The 19,208-nt window shown below is 36.8% G+C and overlaps 2 protein-coding genes across 26 annotated transcripts in view; one reads left to right on the top strand and one right to left on the bottom strand.

Moving 5' to 3' along the window:
• Nucleotides 1-3,087, top strand: part of map7d3 (MAP7 domain containing 3) — a 30,789-nt gene extending 27,702 nt beyond the window's left edge. For 18 of the 24 annotated variants that reach the window (XM_077236203.1, XM_077236201.1, XM_077236200.1 and 15 more), the window contains 2 exons: nt 59-303; nt 400-3,087. In XM_077236203.1, the coding sequence (XP_077092318.1) occupies nt 59-303; nt 400-407 (253 nt within the window). In that variant the 3' untranslated portion in view covers nt 408-3,087. The remainder of the gene's footprint in view (nt 1-58; nt 304-399) is intronic. The other 6 variants (XM_077236198.1, XM_077236196.1, XM_077236193.1 and 3 more) reach the window with 1 other exon arrangement.
• fhl1a (four and a half LIM domains 1a) lies at nt 3,088-15,160 on the bottom strand. Of its 2 annotated transcripts, none has more exons than XM_077236205.1 (6): nt 15,079-15,160; nt 5,808-5,989; nt 5,560-5,737; nt 5,285-5,454; nt 3,910-4,096; nt 3,088-3,752 (listed from the first exon to the last, which is right to left on the bottom strand). In XM_077236205.1, the coding sequence occupies exons 2-6, from the start codon at nt 5,961-5,963 to the stop codon at nt 3,598-3,600; spliced, it is 846 nt and encodes a 281-aa protein (XP_077092320.1). In that variant the 5' UTR covers nt 5,964-5,989; nt 15,079-15,160; the 3' UTR covers nt 3,088-3,597. The 2 variants fall into 2 exon arrangements, with proteins under 2 accessions (XP_077092320.1, XP_077092319.1); XM_077236204.1 differs by lacking the exon at nt 15,079-15,160 and adding an exon at nt 10,699-10,943.
• Between the last annotated feature and the right edge of the window lie 4,048 nt (nt 15,161-19,208).

Raw genomic sequence — 19,208 nt, 5'->3', positions numbered from 1 at the left:
TCTGGTTTAGTGGTGCATAAAACAACTTCAACTTTTATATTTGTGCTTTAATCTCCAGCAGCCCCCCTCCCAAGTCCTGTCTGATGGAGGGCTCTGAGTTTGTGAACGAGGACTCTAAAGTGAGCCTGGTCCCTGGGTTGAATGGTAAAGGAGGACCCTGGAGCTTTGAGGAGCTGATCGATCTGGGTGTTCATGCGAAGAGCAAACCCCTGATGGATGACGGGGGCCCTGAGGGGCCTAGAGTGGCCTTTGAAGAGAAAACCAGCTCAGTTCATCCAGCCCAGTCTATTGAAACCCTGTCCGGTAAGAGCTTTTTTCTCTATTTAGTCTGATTAAGATTGTATTCGTTTATATCAATTTGAGCTCACAGAATTGACCTTGTTTCTCTTGTTCTCTCAGAGATGTGAATGCGCAGGTCTGTTTAAGGCCTGCTGATTATTGCACTCCACGAGTCACGTCCAGCTGAGCCTCAGAGTGTCAGCGCTCAGACTCGTCGCACAGAAAGCGCACAGTGCTGCACAGCCTCTGCAGATAATAGATGGATAAAGCAAGAGAAAATAAACACAAGTTGGAAGAAATGAGCTGAAGAAATGCTTCAGGAGAAGTGATAGTTTCATTGTGTGCTTGCTTCTTTGTTTAGCAGCTCTTCACCTTTATAATATTGTTATCAGGATTTATTTTTCATAACAAATGTTTTTGGGTTTCTTTTTTTTGTCTTTTAAACGTGGAGTCAACTTTATTTATTCATGTGGCTTCTCCACATTTAAACGGCTGCTGTCTCATGACGGTTACCACGTGCACTTTTTTTCTGCTAAGTTCCAGTTCAGGTGTTCACGTGGCACATACCAATTCATTATAATATCAACTTAAGCCTTTTGTAGAAGGATCTGATTAGTTATGGAGTCAGCGCAGAGCATTTTGAGAGAGGAAACCTCTCGAATATCTTCAGCTGACATGGTGGTTCCAATCCAGTCTAATTTCCAATCCGTACTAATTAAAACCCTCTGTCTAAACTGTGAGCGGAGCTCAGGAATGTGACCCAAGACGGGCTGATGGTGCAGCAACTCTCGAGTGATTTTAATGCGACCTCAGTATATTTGTTGTTTCTCCGCTCTACTGTGTAACACTCGTTGATAGCAAATCCTTCTCAAGATGTTTCATTAAAAACGTTTACCAGACTGTTTATAATTCAAATAGAGTGCAAACATATTCGTACTGCCTTGAGCTCTGAGATTGAAGGATGATAGAGCTCAATGCGGACTGGCATAACACTTGTGGCTTTTGTTTAATGAGGTTTTTATGTTGTACGTTCCTGTTTTGTAGCAAATAAACCTGTACGTGTACATAAGTATGACTAGTTATCAAATATCTAATTTAAGTGCACCCTCAATAATTCTGGATGTCTGCTTGAATCTATGTGCTACGATATTGCATAATATAACAGAGAATTACTGTAACTCTAACTTGCACACTTTTTGCATGTTTCTGGTGTCTGTTCCCTGGAGTTTGAAGAAACATGTTTCAGTAACTAAACTTGAATGATTTAATATTCTCAAATTCCCAAAGTCCCCCTCAGGGTTGTACTGTATCAAGTCCTGATGTTTTCTTTTGTATACTAGTTACTGTTCGTTTACTTCTCACCATCCATTAATGGATTAAATAACCTCACTAAATTTGGTTCTCTCTTTGAAAATGCAGAAATATATATTTAAAACTCTTCTAAGTATTATGTAAATCAGTATTAGGCTGTCTAGCCATACTTGTGGTTGTGAATAAGAACTACGCAGCAGTTTGGTGGACCGTATAGTGTGGTACTGCTCTATACTAAAAGAGGAAATGCTGTTCCACACTCACAGACCTGGTGTAACTAACTATACACAGCAAGTTACAGAGTGTGAAGTGACGCGAGTAGGGAAAAGGAATGTGGACTGAAGGGCGCAAGCAAAGTCAGGAGGGCTTTTTAGTTCGGAGGATGCTGTGCGGTTGAACAGGGATGTTTGCAGAGCAACCGATGAGCATGTCGCCTCTAGTGATTTACATTTCCAGCTGGAGGATTCAGGGAAGTTTAAGTGAAGAATGCACTAGACTTTTCCTGTATTTTATAACAAGGATATGGCATTTGACCATTGAGCTTTTGACTGTTGATTTAAATGTCCAGACGGTTGTAATGAATGATTGGTCTCTAAATGCTTGAAGAGTTCAGTTGGCTTTGTGTACTGTAGTTGTGTAAATTGTTGAGGAGTTTCCTTTAAAATATTATTCACAGACTATTTTTATCTTTCTCAGGCCATAGCTGGTCAATCCATAAGTACATTTCCTTATTTGTATCATTCCATCTGTGTTTAGGATTACTGTAGTCCCTCAATATGTGTTTAACGTTTCTTCTGTTGTTTTATATGCATCCACTTTGTTGTTTTTAATCTTTTGTTGTATAGGATTGCTTTTTGACTCAGGCTCTTAGACTTCAGTGGAAAAGTGTTTGCAGAGGTTATGTGACACACGCTTGGCGTGAGACGTGTACAGGTTCAGTGCTATTCAGAAATGGGTTTGATATCATTGTGACCCCTTGGTTCGGCCCTTAATATGTACTCTTAACACGTTAAATTTCCAAAATTGCTTCAAGTTGTGGTGTATCTGCTGAAGACCCGATCATTGAGGCATGTGTGTACGTTTTAGTTGCATTTGCTTTTGTAATACGCTAGCACAGCCACTTTCAGACGAGTTCACTCCAATGCAGATGTTTTTTCCACTAACTGGACCTTTCGAGCCCTTCGTGCTGTATACATCAGAACTAAAACTGTTCTTTAAATGTCGATTGTACTCAATACAGGGGTAGAATAGGATGGTGCCTTAGATGCAGAATGGGCTGTATTTTATTTTCATATATTAATATCTTAACGCGTCACGTGAGCTTACCTCGGCCATGACAATCATTCTACTCGACCAGGGTCATGAATAGGATCTGCTTTAATTAGAGCAGTTTCTTGTCTTGAAATAACCCTGACCACAAATTATATTTGTAAATATATCTAGTGTACTGGAAAAAGTATAAATTGTTAAAATAAAGTTTTGGAAGATAAAATAAAATGTTCTTTGGAGTCATTTATTATCTCATGCTTAATACATCTCAAATGTAATGTTCATTACAGTTTCTTTTTTTAATTTGTTAGATTTGTTTCCCTTTCTAACAGTTGTTAATAAAACATTTTTCCACAAAGCAAAATTAATTTACTAAATTATTTCAACACATTAAATCTCACAGCAATGTAGGTATGTTGTATTTCTATTGTGACATCACACTGTTTTACCATAGCTTTGCAATAACTGAAGCTCATTAAAATGCATTGTTAGGTTTGCAAATCCAGCGATTACATTTATGATTGCAGTTACATGTTTTGCATAATAAAAACCCTTCACATAGCACTCACTATTTGTTCCAAGAACTTCATCAAATGTTATCAAACTTCCAATGATTTATCAGCACAAACACCATCACTGGTTTCTCTTTAGTTGAGCACTCAAAGCTTTGCTAGTATGACATTATTTCATCAATCCTAATTGCTTTTGTTAATCAGACTCATCACATCCCATCAGCCCTCACAGCTTTTTGGCACAGTCAGAGCAGTAGATGTCCTCTCCGTTGATGACAAAACGCTTGTGGGCCATGGAGAGTGAGCATTTTTTGCAGTTAAAGCAATATTCATGCCAGGATTTATTCTCGTAGTTCACCACATTGGTCCCTCTGCCAAACCCTGGGATGCAGAAAGACATCAGGTGTAAATACGGACCTTTTTCCATTAAAATTGCAATTATTAGTGGTGCTTTCTATTCTTATGAATCAATATATAGTGCACATTTAAAAGTGTGTACGTTTACCGCAACATGTGTATTTGCACATTTATACCCTACCTGTAATAGGATTCTGGCACCCAGAGCACTTTTTGGCCACATCAGTCTTATAGCAGTCCACACAGTAGAACTGATCTTCATGGGCCGTGAAACGCCCTCCAGCCAGTGGCTTCTTGCACGTGTGACACACAAAGCACTCCGAGTGCCATGGCTGGTCCTGATAGGTGATCCCACCACTGGTAATGGCCTGATTAATAAGAGTTTAGACAGAAGAACAGATGATTCAGAATATGCCTGATAGGAGAACTGTTATTTCTGGTTATTTAATTATGCAATTAGGCCCTGTCCCAAATGGAACCCTAAGTCCTCGCAATCTTCCACCAAGTTCACACTTCCGTGAATTAATGCTGCTTTGATTGTCGAGTGGAAGTTTGCTGTGCTCGTGGGCTTGCTGGCTTGGCTAAAGTGCATAAAGCGCATATATGTCACAAAACCGAAACTGAAACCTAAAATGACAAATGGAACACTCTATGGTCTTGTGGAGTTGGTGCATGCGGCAACCATTGTGAAGTCCGCAAGTGCACATGAAGCCTGTCATTTGGGACAGGCCCTTAGTGTGAGATTTTTCAGTGACTGCAGTTGCATCATTACACCAGGTGGCGACAAGTGACTCTTTATGAGTGAGTTAATGAAGCATTCAACCAATTTCTTTTAAAATAATTAATTTTGCACTGACTTTATTTACTGAAGTAACATGTGTGCACTACCTTTCAAAAGTTTAGGCAAAGTTTGTTTTTTTATAAGAAATTAATATTTCTATTCAGAGAGGATGCATTAAAATAATCAAAAGTGACAAAGCAATTTACAATGTTACAAAAGTTGCTATTTCAAATAAATGCTGTTCTATTCATCAAAGAATCCTGAATGATTTCTGAAAGACCATGTGACACTGAAGACTGGTGAAATATAGTTTTGTAATCACAGGGATAAATTTGAAAATCTATTCAATAAAACAAATAGAACACTGTTATTTAATAGTGTAATACTATTTCACAATAGTGTGAATAATCTTACTGACTCAAACTTAAGTGTGTTCATTAATTTGTTTGATAAGCACACATATAATGGTTAATTTTGTAATAAAGACTGGCTAGCTGTACATTATGCCTGGACTTTGTACAGCACTTTAATAACCGCACACATAGAGTTCAGGTCATGTTTCTGTACCATCTATGAAGCTTTTTGACACTAAAGTTGCTGCCTTAAATTTTTAAGTATCAATTTGGATGTTTAAATTTTTTTACATAAATTAGCCTACATTAAACTGACATAAAAAAACGAGTTGAATCTTGAACAACATTAAAAAGAGTTAAAGCAATTTAAAAACATTTTGTCATAACATCATAATTTTTTACAGTGTCCAATCCTAACTGACCTCTTTACACCGGACACAGTGCTTGGCGAACTTCTTCTCATGGCAGGAAGTGCAGTACATATCCTCACCCTTGGTCAGGAAGCTCTGGTTACAGATGGGCTGCTTGCACTCAAAGCAGGTGAAACACTCTTCATGCCAGACTTTATGCTTGTACTCCACATTCTTAGATCCTAAAAGTGCAACACAAAAACTTGGCTATCATTTACAACACGTGTGGCCGAGATATTTTGTGTCGACAAATGGTGTTATGTGCTGTGACAACTGTACACACAAACCTGACGGAATCACTTTGTAGCAGGCCTGGCAGCGAGGCGATCCATCACGGTCTCCACACTTCCCACACATGATCTTGCCATCGTCCTTGGCAGCAAAAGGCTCATTGGCCAGCGGCTTGTAGCACTTGGCACAGCGGAAGCAGCCCTCGTGCCAGTGGCGGTTCTTATGGTTCAGCTCCTGGATGAGAAAGCCCTGTGAGCACTGCACAATGTAAAACTCACTTTAAATGACTTTATTTCACCCCCACCTTTGCATCAGCGCCTATAGGTTTGCGACACTCAGCACAAGTGTTGGCGCAGAGCTTGTCGAAGCAGCGCACACACACGTGCTTGTCATCTTTGTTGGCGTACTTCTTTCCATGCAGGTTTTCTCTGCAGTAGAAGCAGTCAAAACGCTCAGTCATTGTGGAGCTCAGATAGCTGCGAGGGCCTGCAGGGACAAAACAAACTATAAAAATGACTGCCAAACTGTTATTTTAATGTGCTATGTGGATTTTAAACAATGAAAACAGATGAACCCTTAAACGCATACCTCAGGTCTTTAGTGACCCGGGACTCATTCACTACCCTCCTCATTCATTTTTAAGGTTAGACATAAACCTTCTTAGTATATCTCAACCAATTCATTATAATCAATATAACACGATTATATATATATATATATATATATATATATATATATATATATATATATATATATATATATATATATATATATATAAAAAAGACTGCCAGTTTTCCCAATAATTTTTTGTAAAAATATAGTTTTGTATTATAAAAATGTAAAAATTGTATACACCCGAGGTGTAGCCTATAACAGTGTAAAGTATTTTTTCTGCACAACAATTATTGAATCTTTGATGACTGAATAAATGCAATTAAATTTATTCCACAAGGTGTCAATGTCTGATACACAATGATGAAGTGAAGTTTCACTCATAGATACCGCAGGCAGAAAAATATCATCAGCAAAACTTGAAATGGCTCAGAGATTTACAGCAGAGCAAGTACTGAATGCAATCAAATATTATTGTCACTGTCACTGGATGGTGGATCTGGTGAAAAAGCTGTCGGCGATCAAAATATAGATTTTAAAGATGTTGAAAATGATCGTTTTTGAGAATATGTTTGAGACTGTGAGTATGAGCCAGATCCTGAATGTACTGGGAAATGAGCTCTGACGAGGACAGTGGTGATGGTATAAAACATCTGCTCAAACTGAACCCTTCCAAGCTACAAAATATGCTTTATTTTTATTATTCTGTAATTATTACTCTAATATAGTTTTATATTATCGCAACAGGTAGAGATCCATCCGTGAAAGATATAGATCCAGGTCGCTAAAGACCCAAATATGTAATAATGATTGGCAAAACATTCATGTATTTAAGGGTTAAAAGGGTCAAAACTTTTTTTAATCTTTTTTTACTTTCCGCTAAACAGTTTGAATGATCATTTAATTACCAATTTGTTCATCTAAATATATTAAGACCTACATTTCATATATAATTTTTTGTCAAAATGCAGTAAAGAAATTGCCAGAAACCCAGACACGACTTTCATTTATCAGTAAATGATGTCTGGCAAAATACTTTTTAATGGCAAATGTATTTATAAATGAATCTGAATCTTTGTTGGATGTTGTGTTGGATGTTGTGCAATTGTGTTGGCTTTTTTGCTGGACTGTTGTTTTTCTATAAGCCCCATTGGAGATGTTAGTCTTCACCTCTCCATTCCAATCCCACATACAGTAGACCTCTCTCTCTCTCTCTGCATCGTCTAAGTATAGTCTCTCTGCCTGAATTTGAGACATTTGTCTGATAACTAAACGCCATCTCTAGTTTAACATTGTGAAGACTGTCAGCCTACCAGACAGTCCATCAGTACTGTACTGTGTTCTGCTTTACTCCCTAAATTGACTATTGCACCACTACTAATATTGCTTGAAATTTGTAATTTCCACCAAATAAAATGTGCATGACTTTCAAAAAACCTGACAAGTTTGACAATTGTCTAGTGTTGGACATTGTTAGTAGACAAATTATATAAACTACAAAGAGTGTGAGATGTTTTTAAAAATATATATCTATTGCACTGCAATATTGCCAGGATTTCACAAAATTGTGCAGTAACTTATTTCAATAAAAAATAAATTTCCTTATGTTTATGTTGTTTTCACTTCAGAAGCCGGCCGGATTCGATGGAGTAGGCTACCCTAGGCTATGCGAACGGCTCGGTAACCTAGGCCTATATATTTGTGGATTAAATAGCAGATATAATGGGGTTTGTTATGAGCTTACAGCAATTGTGAGAATTGTTGTTACTGTTTAACTACATTAACGAGACATTAAACTGAATGGATCACATTTGTGGTCTTAGTCCCCCACTATTTCACACATACACTGTAAATCAATTGCTGTAGTTATGCAGCTGTTTGCATGTAACTTACTGTAGATTTAAATTGATGTATATTTACTGTCAACAGTTTGTTCAAAGTTAAATGAACATTAAACATTAACAAGTCTTTGTCTTTACAGAATAAAAAACATAACAATCTAATGCAAAGCATTCTGGGAACCAGAAATTTTCATCAACCTTTTTCTGTTTTATTTCCTTCAGATTTTGGTTCCCAGAATGCTTTGCATGAGGCTGTTATTTTAGTTTTATTCTGTAAAGATAAAGGCTTGTTAATGTTTAAAGTTCATTTAACTTTGAACAAACTGTTGCCAGTAAATAACATCAATTTAAATCTACAGTAAGTTACTGGCAAGCAGCTGCCAGTAATACCGTAATTTCTACAGATTTTTTTACAGTGTATGAATCACATAATGAAACCTGTGATGAGAACTGATCCATACTAAAGCAGGGTTTTATATTTGTGATACAACACTTCAACATTCATAATGTTTTTATAGTGTTGCTGTGAACATGCATGTCTCCTGATCAATGCAATACCTCAAGTCACCACAAGGGGCCAGCATAATTACAAGAATCTGTGTGGGACTGATTTGAGGGATACACTTAAAGTGATAGTTCACCCAAATATTAGCCCATGATTTACTCACCCTGAAGGCGTCCTCAGTGTGTATGACATTCTTCTTTCAGACGAATACAATCGGAGTTATATTAAAAAAACGTACTGGCTCTTCCAAGCTTGATAATGGGGGTGAATGGCTGCATGTCTTTGGAAGTCCATCAAAGTTGGAAGTCCATCGCATCTATTCATGATTAAAGTGCTCCATGCGTCAGTTAATAAAGCCCCTCTGAAGTGAAGCGTAAGAAAAATTTCCATATTTAAAACTTTATCGACTGAAATAACTAGCCTCCGGTAGACGGCCTACGCATTGATTTACACCAAAAGAGCCTTGAACTTGACGCACAACTTAATGACAGCAATTGACGCCTCTCGCGGTTCAAAGAAACAGGACAGGGCAACCGCATTCTTGTGCCTCAAGTCCGATGTATTCGTCTGAAAGAAGAATGTCATACACCCCGGATGGCTTCAGGGTGAGTAAATCATGGGCTAATTTTCATTTTTGGGTGAACTATTCCTTTAAGGCGTGGACAGCTACTCTTCAATAGCAGGCCATAAAAAGTGTTGCACTTAGCACAGATCAGATTCAGCACGTCTATAGCCTATTTCTGCTCTGTATTGATATTTGCTTTATCCCTTGGGCTGTAAAATAGTGTTGGGATAAATGTTTTGTCTGCACCTCAGCATCTGTTGTAAAGACAGCCTAGCAACCGCATGCCAAACAACTTAGGAAAGTCCGCTTGAAAAGACAGATGCCAAATCACCCTACAGATGTGGCCACTAACACTTCCAGCCAGAGCTGCATTTTCTGGACGTTGACAAGTAAAACAAGTATTTTTAGAAGTACTGACTCATTCTTCCCAGTGGGGTTTGTCTCTGTCAACATCATATTGTTAGCCTTTAAGCAAATAGCTATGTATATGGTTACATTCATTAAATGAAATAATTTGTTTTTAGTGTACCAGGGAGATAAAATAATTTAGGTGAAACTTCCAACAAATTTGACCAAATTTGTGAAAAATCCGGAACCAAATATATCTAGGGTCTAAGTCTTTTAAGTGTCCTTTTCCCAAATTCTCCCCTCAGATGCATACAGTAGTGTTGTGGCTTCTTTGAACTGAAACATCCTTCTGACCTGTGCAGTATGCTCAATCCCTAAGCCTTTTGGGATACCGTCCATCAGCTGTTCATTTTTAGCTAGCTCTGTCAGAGTGTTATCAAATGGACCGCTTTGTCCCAAAGCAAAGAGCAAATGCTGTTTTGAAAGGTCAACACAAGATCAAATTCAGACAACAGTAACCAAAGAGATCCACATTAAAACAAACATTGATTGAGGCACCTAAATTTGACACTAACAAATGTAGTCTAAAAAAAGTCATGAGTAAAGAATGTCTGTACCACTCTGTTAACTTAAATCAGCGAATTAGCTTGAGCACTATCTTGACTAAAGTGGTCTAGACCTGAGTAAGTTCACATTCATTTACACAGAGGTACACTGAGCTCACCATCATAACTACACAGATAAAGAAATACTTGCCTTTGATACATTGGGTTATACTGGGCTAGCTAGTATTATCTGATTTGCACAGGTCTTAAGATTAATATTGAACTATACATACTGGAAAGGCAAACTTTACAGAAAACTCCAAAAGCCATGCTAAACCAATGCCGCCAGATCAAAACATATACATGACCGATAAGATTTTTTAATGTTCTTGATGAAGTCTCTTATGCGCACCAAAGCTGCATTTATTTGATCAAAAATACTAAATGTCAATATTAAATGTTTTAATATATTTTAAAATGTAATTTTTTCCTGTGATTTTACTCCAGTCTTCAGTGTCGCATGATCCTTCAGAAATCATTGTAATATGCGGATTAGCTGCTTAAGAAACATTTATTATTATTATCGATTTTAAAAAAAATCGTACTTAACCTAAACTTTTGAATAGTTGCGTGAGCTCAGCTATAAATCTTATCCAGCAACAAAAGGTCCCATAATAAGTAAAGCAATGAGGAGAATCCTCAGGCCGGTCCACCAAAAGTTTTTCATCGCTGCCTGAACATCACACACTACATCTTTACATCACACACTGCATCTTTACCTGAGTGCCTGTGGAAAGTCATGTCTGCTTTAGTATATTCAGGAAAGCCTTGAGGAAATGAAAGAGATGGAAGGATGGATGGAGAGAACCAAACAGCCAAAGAGTTACAGGGGAACTCCACTCTTCTCTTTTAGGCATTTGTCATATATACGACCCCAGCTGCCCCTTAAAGTCTACACCCTGCCCCCCCTGTTGCCCACCACACCCATGGCCTGTGCTCCCAAATCACAAACCCAAGTAATCCCAAACAAAGCATCAGCTGCCCTCTCCATGTTAGGTTATGCGGCAAAAGATAAGTGAAGGGGAGGGAGCCAGAGAGAGGGAACTGAATTCATCTGAATTCCTTGCTTGTGACATCAGTGATCAGAATAAAGGCATTTTCACAGCTTTTCATTGGGATCTGGTGTATCGCGTGTATCTTGCGGTTTTGTGCCCGTTCTGAAACAAATTAGTTTAAGTCCAGTGCAGAAATCAGAGGGCTAAACTTAATGAGTTCTCCAGCAACCACTTTGTTTATTAGTGTTTATATTGTGAAGTAAATTCCCTATTGCATTTGGCTGTTCTTTTTAAACAAAACTGGGAAAAGTGGACATTAAAAGATTCATTGCTTCTCAAATGCTGCGTTTGAAGAGTTTTTGGATGACCCTATCGCATGAAAGAGTCACTGTCCTCGGATACCTTTGATTCTCAATTTGACCCTCAAAAATAAACGTGGACTTTTGACCATCTCAGCTAGACCATGTTTGTAATAAAACTGATCTCTGTTCTCATTTATCAACTTATTTCTGAAAGTTCTGAAGTTTGCTGGTTGTGATGTATGAAGAAAACTATGCTTCATTTGGATCCAGCCAACATTCCTGTAGTAACTCATGAATATGTATGACATAATACAAAAACATACTAACGATTACAGACACTTCATTTTGCAGAGTTGAGCAAAGGCTAGATCAAATGATTTCCATGAAAGGACTGAAGTCCGAAGCAGTCTGAACTCATCCACAAACATCTCAACTGGAAGATCAACACTGCACGACTTCTAAACATTACTAAAGCATTTTTTTATGACTGGCTCTCATAACAGACTTCAATGTTCCACTTAAAACATCTCAGAAAAGTAGTAATTGTTTTTCTTGCCAATGCCACTTGGTTTGATGTTTTATGTTACATCCAGACATTTATAAATGTGATGTGAAATAAGTGGCATCTGCACTTTTTTGTGGGACCACTTTATCTTTTATAATATGTATGATGGTGTTGAGAAAAAGTGTTTTTGTGTCTGGATAAAAAATAAAAAAACTCACTGGTGGTCAGAGTTGACAATGGAAACAGATCCACCTGTCCTATACTAAGATCCTGCCTTGTGGGAGGCCTGAAATAGCCCTGCTTAAACAAGCTGGCATCATACACTAACAAAACCCCCTCTCATCTCTTATCTAAACCCTGCTAGAGAGCAGATCACAGCTGAAGGCCTGCCACAGGAATCTGCAGACTGTTGGCAGGACCTACGATCTGAAGATTAGTACTAGTTAAGGTATTAGTCGATGTACGTGTGATTGATCCAAGAATGGGTCAGTGTCGATGTAAAGAGATAGTTGCGCAAACATTTGCAGTCAAATCTTTCGGTCATCTGGATTGAAGCACCAACTATGATCCATTCATTGAAGAATGTGAGGTAACAAGGTGTAATAGGATGTCTGTGGTAGTCTGGAAAACAACAGCACTATTATGGCTCATAAAAGTGAATGGACCAGTTTTCCTAAACATGCAAGCAATTAAGTTAATCTCCCACCAGAGATCTTGTGCTATTCAGTTTACTTCGATTCAGTAAGCAACCTAAATGGGCAGCTCCGCTCTCAGATTTTCCAGGAATATTTCTTAAAAGCCTCTCAGTTACCAAGATAAATCCACTCAATTTATCAAAATACTATTAACAGACTAGTGACTCGTCTGATGACCGTGCAAGCGTACACAGTTAGGGAACACGACAACGTGTGCGGTCAGCGATGTGAAGGTCAGCATACCAGTGTTTTCCATCTCATCGACCAACAACATGTACACAGTCCTTAGTAAAGCTCATCGGAGGATTTTCAACTCTTCTTACGTGTTAATAAATGTAATTTTTGACTGTTGACAGACAGGTCAAGCCAAAACCCTGTTTCAGGTCACAATGTTTTTTCCTCTTCACCCTATGGTTCTGGAGAAGACATCCACTTCACTCAGTTAAGTTACCATAAGAAACCATTGTTATTGAGAATGTTGAGATAGACAGAGATTTCCACATTCATGGCTCTGTGATGAGGAGTTGTGAAACAGTCCACCTCAGAGCTGTAACCGGCGTAGAATTTGACTATGTTTACTGAGCATAAAAATTCTGATTAACAGCAGAATTGCTCATATTCTGTTTATGTGTTTAATGTAAATGTATAAACCTGACTGCCATGGTTTCCTAAAATCTAAATAAAGGCTGGAATACACTACACTATATATATATTCCTGCAAGTCTAAACAAAAGAGCCAGGGGTGGTGTCGGCGCAGTGGATAAGACACATGCCTTTGGTGTGAGAGACCCGGGTTCGAATCCACTGTGAGACACCAATGTGTCCCTGAGCAAGACACTTAACCACTACTTGCTCCAGAGGCGTGCGACCTCTGACATATATAGCAATTGTAAGTCGCTTTGGATAAAAGCGTCAGCTAAATGAATAAATGTAAATGTAAGAGCCAGTTGTGAGAAGTCAAAGAATCAGATTTTTTAAAATATCATTAAAAATGAACACGCATACTGAAGAAAATGTGAAAGCACATTTCGTCATGGTCAACATTTTTAATTTATCATGCTCTGTTATCAAGAACGAGAACTGATAAGTTGAATTGATAAAAAAACTGAAAAAAGTCTCAAGAGAATAGTAATGCTGATCACTTGTTACTAACCTAAACCTATCGGCCTAATATAATAGCTCGTAATGTAAATCTTAGGCCTTAGAAATCTGAAAATGCATCACATACATAGGCTTCATATGGTTAATATATGTTCACAGAATCACAGTGGAACTGTCACCAGTCACAACTGAAGAGAGGAAGAGCTGAAGCGGTTCAACTGCGCTCTCAGTGGACAGAATGAGGTCACACACTCTCCAGAGCAACACATTTCCTAATTAGGACCTCCAAAGCTGTGTTCTGCTTATGTTGTTTTAGACACATAAACACCACCTAGTGGTTTACAGCAGAGGTGTTGAGGCCGAGGCTGTTCAGCTGAAGTGTTTCACTAACTGATTATATGGTGTGCCACATCCAAAAGTCTTTGTCCTTATATGGGAGAATGATTTCTAATAACACTAACATTCTGCAATGGTACTTTACTTCTGATGCTTTCAGGTTAAAAACAAAACATATGATATAATGTGCATGCAGTGGATAAGTTGTACAGCATGAGTCAGATGGAAAATTAGAAATGTTTCCAAATGAAAAAAACTACATTGTAAAAAAAAAGTTGCTGCCTTAAATTTTAAGTTTAATCAACTTGGATGTTTAAATCATTTCAACTTTATTACATTAAACTGACTTTTAAAAAAATTAGTTGAATCTTGTATAACATAAAACAGTTTAAAATGGCTTCACTTATTTTGATGAGTTAAAGCAATGCAAAAAACATCTTAAGTCATAACTTATTGATAATATACATTTTTACAGTGTAATATAATTAAACAATAAATAAACATTTGTAGAAACTTAAAGAACAGTCATTTAATTTAATCATAACCAATATTAAAATATCGTAATGATATTATAATGCAAATAACAATCCTTTAAAGATAAAATAATCTCCTACTGGATTAAATAAATTTCTGACCAAAAAAACGGGAAAACAGTATTTTTTTTCTCTTCTGTATGCAGGATCTTATCTGTCTCTAAAGGAATTTGTTCCCAATAAGAATTCCATTAGCATTCCTGGCACTCAAAACTCTCCACATGGGACAAGCTGCGTTAAACGTCCCACCATTACCCAAATTGGCTAATATAAAGAACAATTATACATGTGGCCCATGGAAAAAAGTTTAGTTAAGGACAATGCTTAACTTTAGAATTTTTTGGATATAAGTAACATAAGTCGACCCTTGCACATTTGCAATAACAAAAAGATTTATAGATTTAGTAGACAATATAAGATACTATGTTATAAAACACAATTTGCATCATTCATAAAAAAAAGAAATGTGACATATTCTAAAGTTAGATTAATCTATCTGTTTCATAGTTTCAAGAGAAAAATTCTACATGTGAATTTAGTCTTTCATATGATCACTTACTAAATATTTCTATTAAAGAATCCCTCAAAAAGCGATATATGCATTTATATTATAATCCCTAGATCACACTTACCAGTTTGCAGTGAGCAGTGTGGATCGCAGCTGTCTGCAGTGGTGATGAGAGATGGTCTGCAGGATCACTGGGCTTAAAAAGATCCACAAGGGGGAGTGGGGAAAATAATCAGGATATGATCCAAATACTTTGAGATCATATCAACAATGACATCAGACTGGAATTCACTCTTTGTGCTTAACCAAATGTGTATAAAAGCCATACAGAGAAAGTAGACATATTGAAGTGAGTAGTGATAAATAATCATCTGTTCAGAAGAAACATGAACATGTTTAAAGTCTTTCATTTGATACAGCTCAGACTTCTAATGCGTCATTTCAGACGCTTTATGCTAGAACATATTCTCTACATGATTGAATGTATTTGTATTGTTTATTTCTTTACTCAAAAGCTGTTATAAAAAGTTTGGAGGGTCGAATTCCCAAATATCTAAGCAACTTACTGAGATATAGCCTTATTTGTGACAACTGGCCCCCATCTTTCTAGCAATAATAAAATATGAGTTTGTGGCAGAAGTGAATTCATTGGCTCCGTCACAGGTGGTGCCAGCATTATGAGCCTGCGGCTGCTGCCATGCCCTTCACAGCGTCTGATCTTCATGTCACTGATGTCTTTAACTGTTTGGAGGCTCTCCAGGGACTGATGACAGGCTCGAGGTTGTTTAAAGGTGATGATATGGGTGCACTCTGTTAATTCCACAACACTGTATGGGTCAATATCACTGTAGGGTGCCTTTTGGTGTCCTGAACATAACTAATTTTCCATTATAACTTAACATACAAATGACTATGAAAGGGTGTGTTATATAAGGCTAAGTTGTTTTATTCATAGCAGTAGCATTATTTGGCTCTTTAGATACATTTTCAAGATTTTCTATAGTTTTGTATAAGAGGATGTATGTTATTTTTTTATGTCCCAGGCACTGCTCATCAAATTTGAATGAGAGTAAAATAGTCAAATCATATTTTTTTTCTTTTTTACTATTAATATTTTGTTTAATAAGATATTACTCAAATTGAGTGTATTGACCAGTTAATAATAAAAACAATATTTTTATTTAATAAAAAAGAAGAGTTTGTCCATGTCCCTTAAATGGTTGTCCACCCTGTCGTATTGTGAAAACTGCCCCTTTAAGAATAGGCCACCCCCATTAGTAACATCAGGACAACAGATTTTTGTTTCTCTACAGTAGCGGGAAATTCAACTGCTGAGGTGAGTAGCGGCTAATTTTAAAACTAACAAATTTTGTTCATATGAGTTTGCTTACTTGTTTTGCCAAAGCTTAACATGTCCACCCAGTCGGCATAAAATATACTGGAAGTGATTCAAATACAATAATTTCGTAATATGTACGTTTTAATATACCAAATTCTCTTCAACAACCAGACTTACCTAGTCACAGTTTGTTGTAAGCTAATATGCTAATCAAAGCTCAAAATGTCCACCCTGTCGGCCACTTGGGTGACATACACATGACAGGGTGGACATAGCATTCATTTGTAGTTAATATTGCAATTTATAGAAATGTTATATTACATTTTATGGAAACATATAATATAATATAATATAACAAGATAATATTTTGATATAAAAAAACATAAAATCATTGCTGTTCTCAGGACATGCCTCTAAGTGCGGCAGAAAGTGCCCAGAAATACCAGTTTGGGGCAAGTTGTTCCACGTGTTGTAAATGTTACAAATTGACAGAATTTATTTACTACAATATTTATTGGCCACAAATAAAAAACTAATTGTTACATTTAATGTACTTGCCTTGTCATGTTCTGTTATTATAATTTTCCTTATGTTTACATTTTCTGAAAAGATGGCCAGGTTTTTGAACTCCCTGCCTTTTTCATCTCAACCAGAGAGGCCATTCTAAATTCTCAGTTATATCAATGTGATTGAGAATGTAATTATATATACATATATATACATACATATATATATATATATATATATATATATATATATAAGTTGAATAAATGTTTCATTGTCATATTTTGTCATGCTCTTTGTGTTCTGCTTTGTGTCCACTCCATCGTGTGATTGTCCACCATGTCGTGGGCTCGTCCATCATGTCATCTTGGTATTTTTAAATAATATTTAAAATAATAATTTAATCATACCTATATAATCCATTGTGCTTGGTGTGGGGGCAATAACATGCAAACAAAAAACTGCATCCAAATAATCAAATATTTCTCCAAATAAGAAAAAATACATGTGCGAATTGTATGAGTTTCTTTAAAAACACGTGATTTACATAAAATCTTTTATGTATTTATAATTTTAAAGCAAACAAATAACCCTGTTTAGGAAAGGGACATCATACCTTTCAGAAAGTATCATTTGTATCTTAATAATGCAATGAAAACATATTTAACAGTAATTTATATGTCCACGACAGAGTAGACATAGCTATGCTTTATGCTCTAAAAAATGGCCCATAATTTAAAAAAAAAGACATTTGTGGGAGCTCGGATAATATATTTATTATAGTATTTGAGTGTCTACTATTATGACATGACATAAAGTGAATGGTAAATTAAAATGTGTGAGTATTGTGAGGGTTGAAAGGCACTCTATGGTGATTGACCCGTATATGTCAATAGTGTCATACAAGAATGTTGTTCTGTTGTCAAGGTCTTACAGCAGTAAAAACTGCATCATCTCTGAAAGCTATCAAATCATCTTAGTGGTCTATTTTTTTTATTGGATTTAGGCATGTAGTCATCTACATAATTACATTATTTTAAAGGCTGAACTGTCATGCACGAGACGATGCAAAAGACTCACGACGTGAGCGATTATACACGTCTGTGTAGTGCGTATACATGGAAAACAATGGAAAAGTAGCACATTGCTTTCTGTGTGTGAATGGCCCCTAAATGTTCAATAGTAAATGTTCAATAGACAGTCATAAGTTGTCAGTCGTTTCTCCCCAATTGGGACGTAGACCCGAGTTAAACGGCTTCTTGAACAAGATAAAATGTTGGACAGGACTTGATTTGTCCATCAGGAATTGATTTGATGGTTGTTTGTTTGCTATTGTTGTGATGTCATGCGAGTGACAGGTTGTTCCGCCCCCACACAGGTGAACACATCTTCAGAGAACAGATGCCATTGCAATAGGAAGGGAAGTTATCTTGATTAAAGATTATGAGGGCACATGAATTAAAAAAAGATGTGCACAGATAAATGGTTTATAATTAGTGCAGCAAAAAAATTGTGAACCTTATTTTACAACTACTAGTATAGAGTATAGTTTATTGTAAAAATAGAAACTGACTTTAAAAAATAAACCCACCTGAGAAACATGAACTGGAGTGAAGTGTAATGCCATGTCCCTAATTAACAGACATGCCTCCATTTAAAGAATGAAATGTTTAAATCTGGGCTGACTCTGAGTATGGATTTTTTTTCCATCCATTAGCGTTCACTTTACTCGGTCATAATATTTGTATCTGTTGTTAATGTCTTTGGAAATAAAGTACTGATAGTGCTTGTGAAGCAGACAGCCTTTTATCTTTTATTTCATCTCAAAACAAGCCCACATTTCCAATATCATTTGACCATTATGTTAGTTTCAACTGTACAGGTCTCCTTTACAACAGTCATGGCCAAAATCGGTCACATACAACAGAAGAGAAAAGATGATGATCTCAATGACACACTGAAACCGAAAATACAAGATACATCTCATTTACTGAAATAGAAATGAGTTGAATCTACTAAAAAATTGTCTTTAGTTTTTAGACGTTGCATGTCTGGTTCGTTACAATGTGATTGGGTAAAGGTGTTGCGGTGTTTTCCCCATTAAACTGACACAAATCACTTTTTCTGCATTGTTGTCAGACTATGATGTAAATGTTGGACTGGGTGTGATTCCAGTAAGGATGTGCTCTTGTTAAGAGTTCTGACCATATGAGGAACATGTTCTGATGAGAGAAGAGGAGAGGTCAGTCTGAAGAAGGATCAGGTAACAAGAGAGAGCTGGCTGTTCTGGGTCTATGGTGATAAAATAGTCAACAGACATTAAAGTAAATGGTACATGCTAAAAGACCATAGAGGAAAATGTGATTCCCCTATACAACAAATAGTCAGCTAGCATAGCCAAGATGCGCCTG

The sequence above is a fragment of the Siphateles boraxobius genome, unplaced genomic scaffold (genome assembly GCF_051911475.1).
Source record: "Siphateles boraxobius isolate OS27281-9 unplaced genomic scaffold, OSU_SipBor_1 2, whole genome shotgun sequence".
Lineage (NCBI taxonomy): Eukaryota > Metazoa > Chordata > Actinopteri > Cypriniformes > Leuciscidae > Siphateles > Siphateles boraxobius.
This window is presented reverse-complemented; position numbering and strand designations above follow the sequence as displayed.

Excerpts from the sequence above, each read along its gene's own strand:
- fhl1a (XM_077236204.1), bottom strand. The coding sequence starts at position 10,720 with ATGACTTTCCACAGGCACTCAG. Across the intron at positions 5,990-10,698 it reads GACTTTCCACAGGCACTCAG|GCCCTCGCAGCTATCTGAGC; the intron begins GTAAAGATGCAG and ends TTGTCCCTGCAG. Across the intron at positions 5,455-5,559 it reads CTACAAAGTGATTCCGTCAG|GATCTAAGAATGTGGAGTAC; the intron begins GTTTGTGTGTAC and ends TTGCACTTTTAG.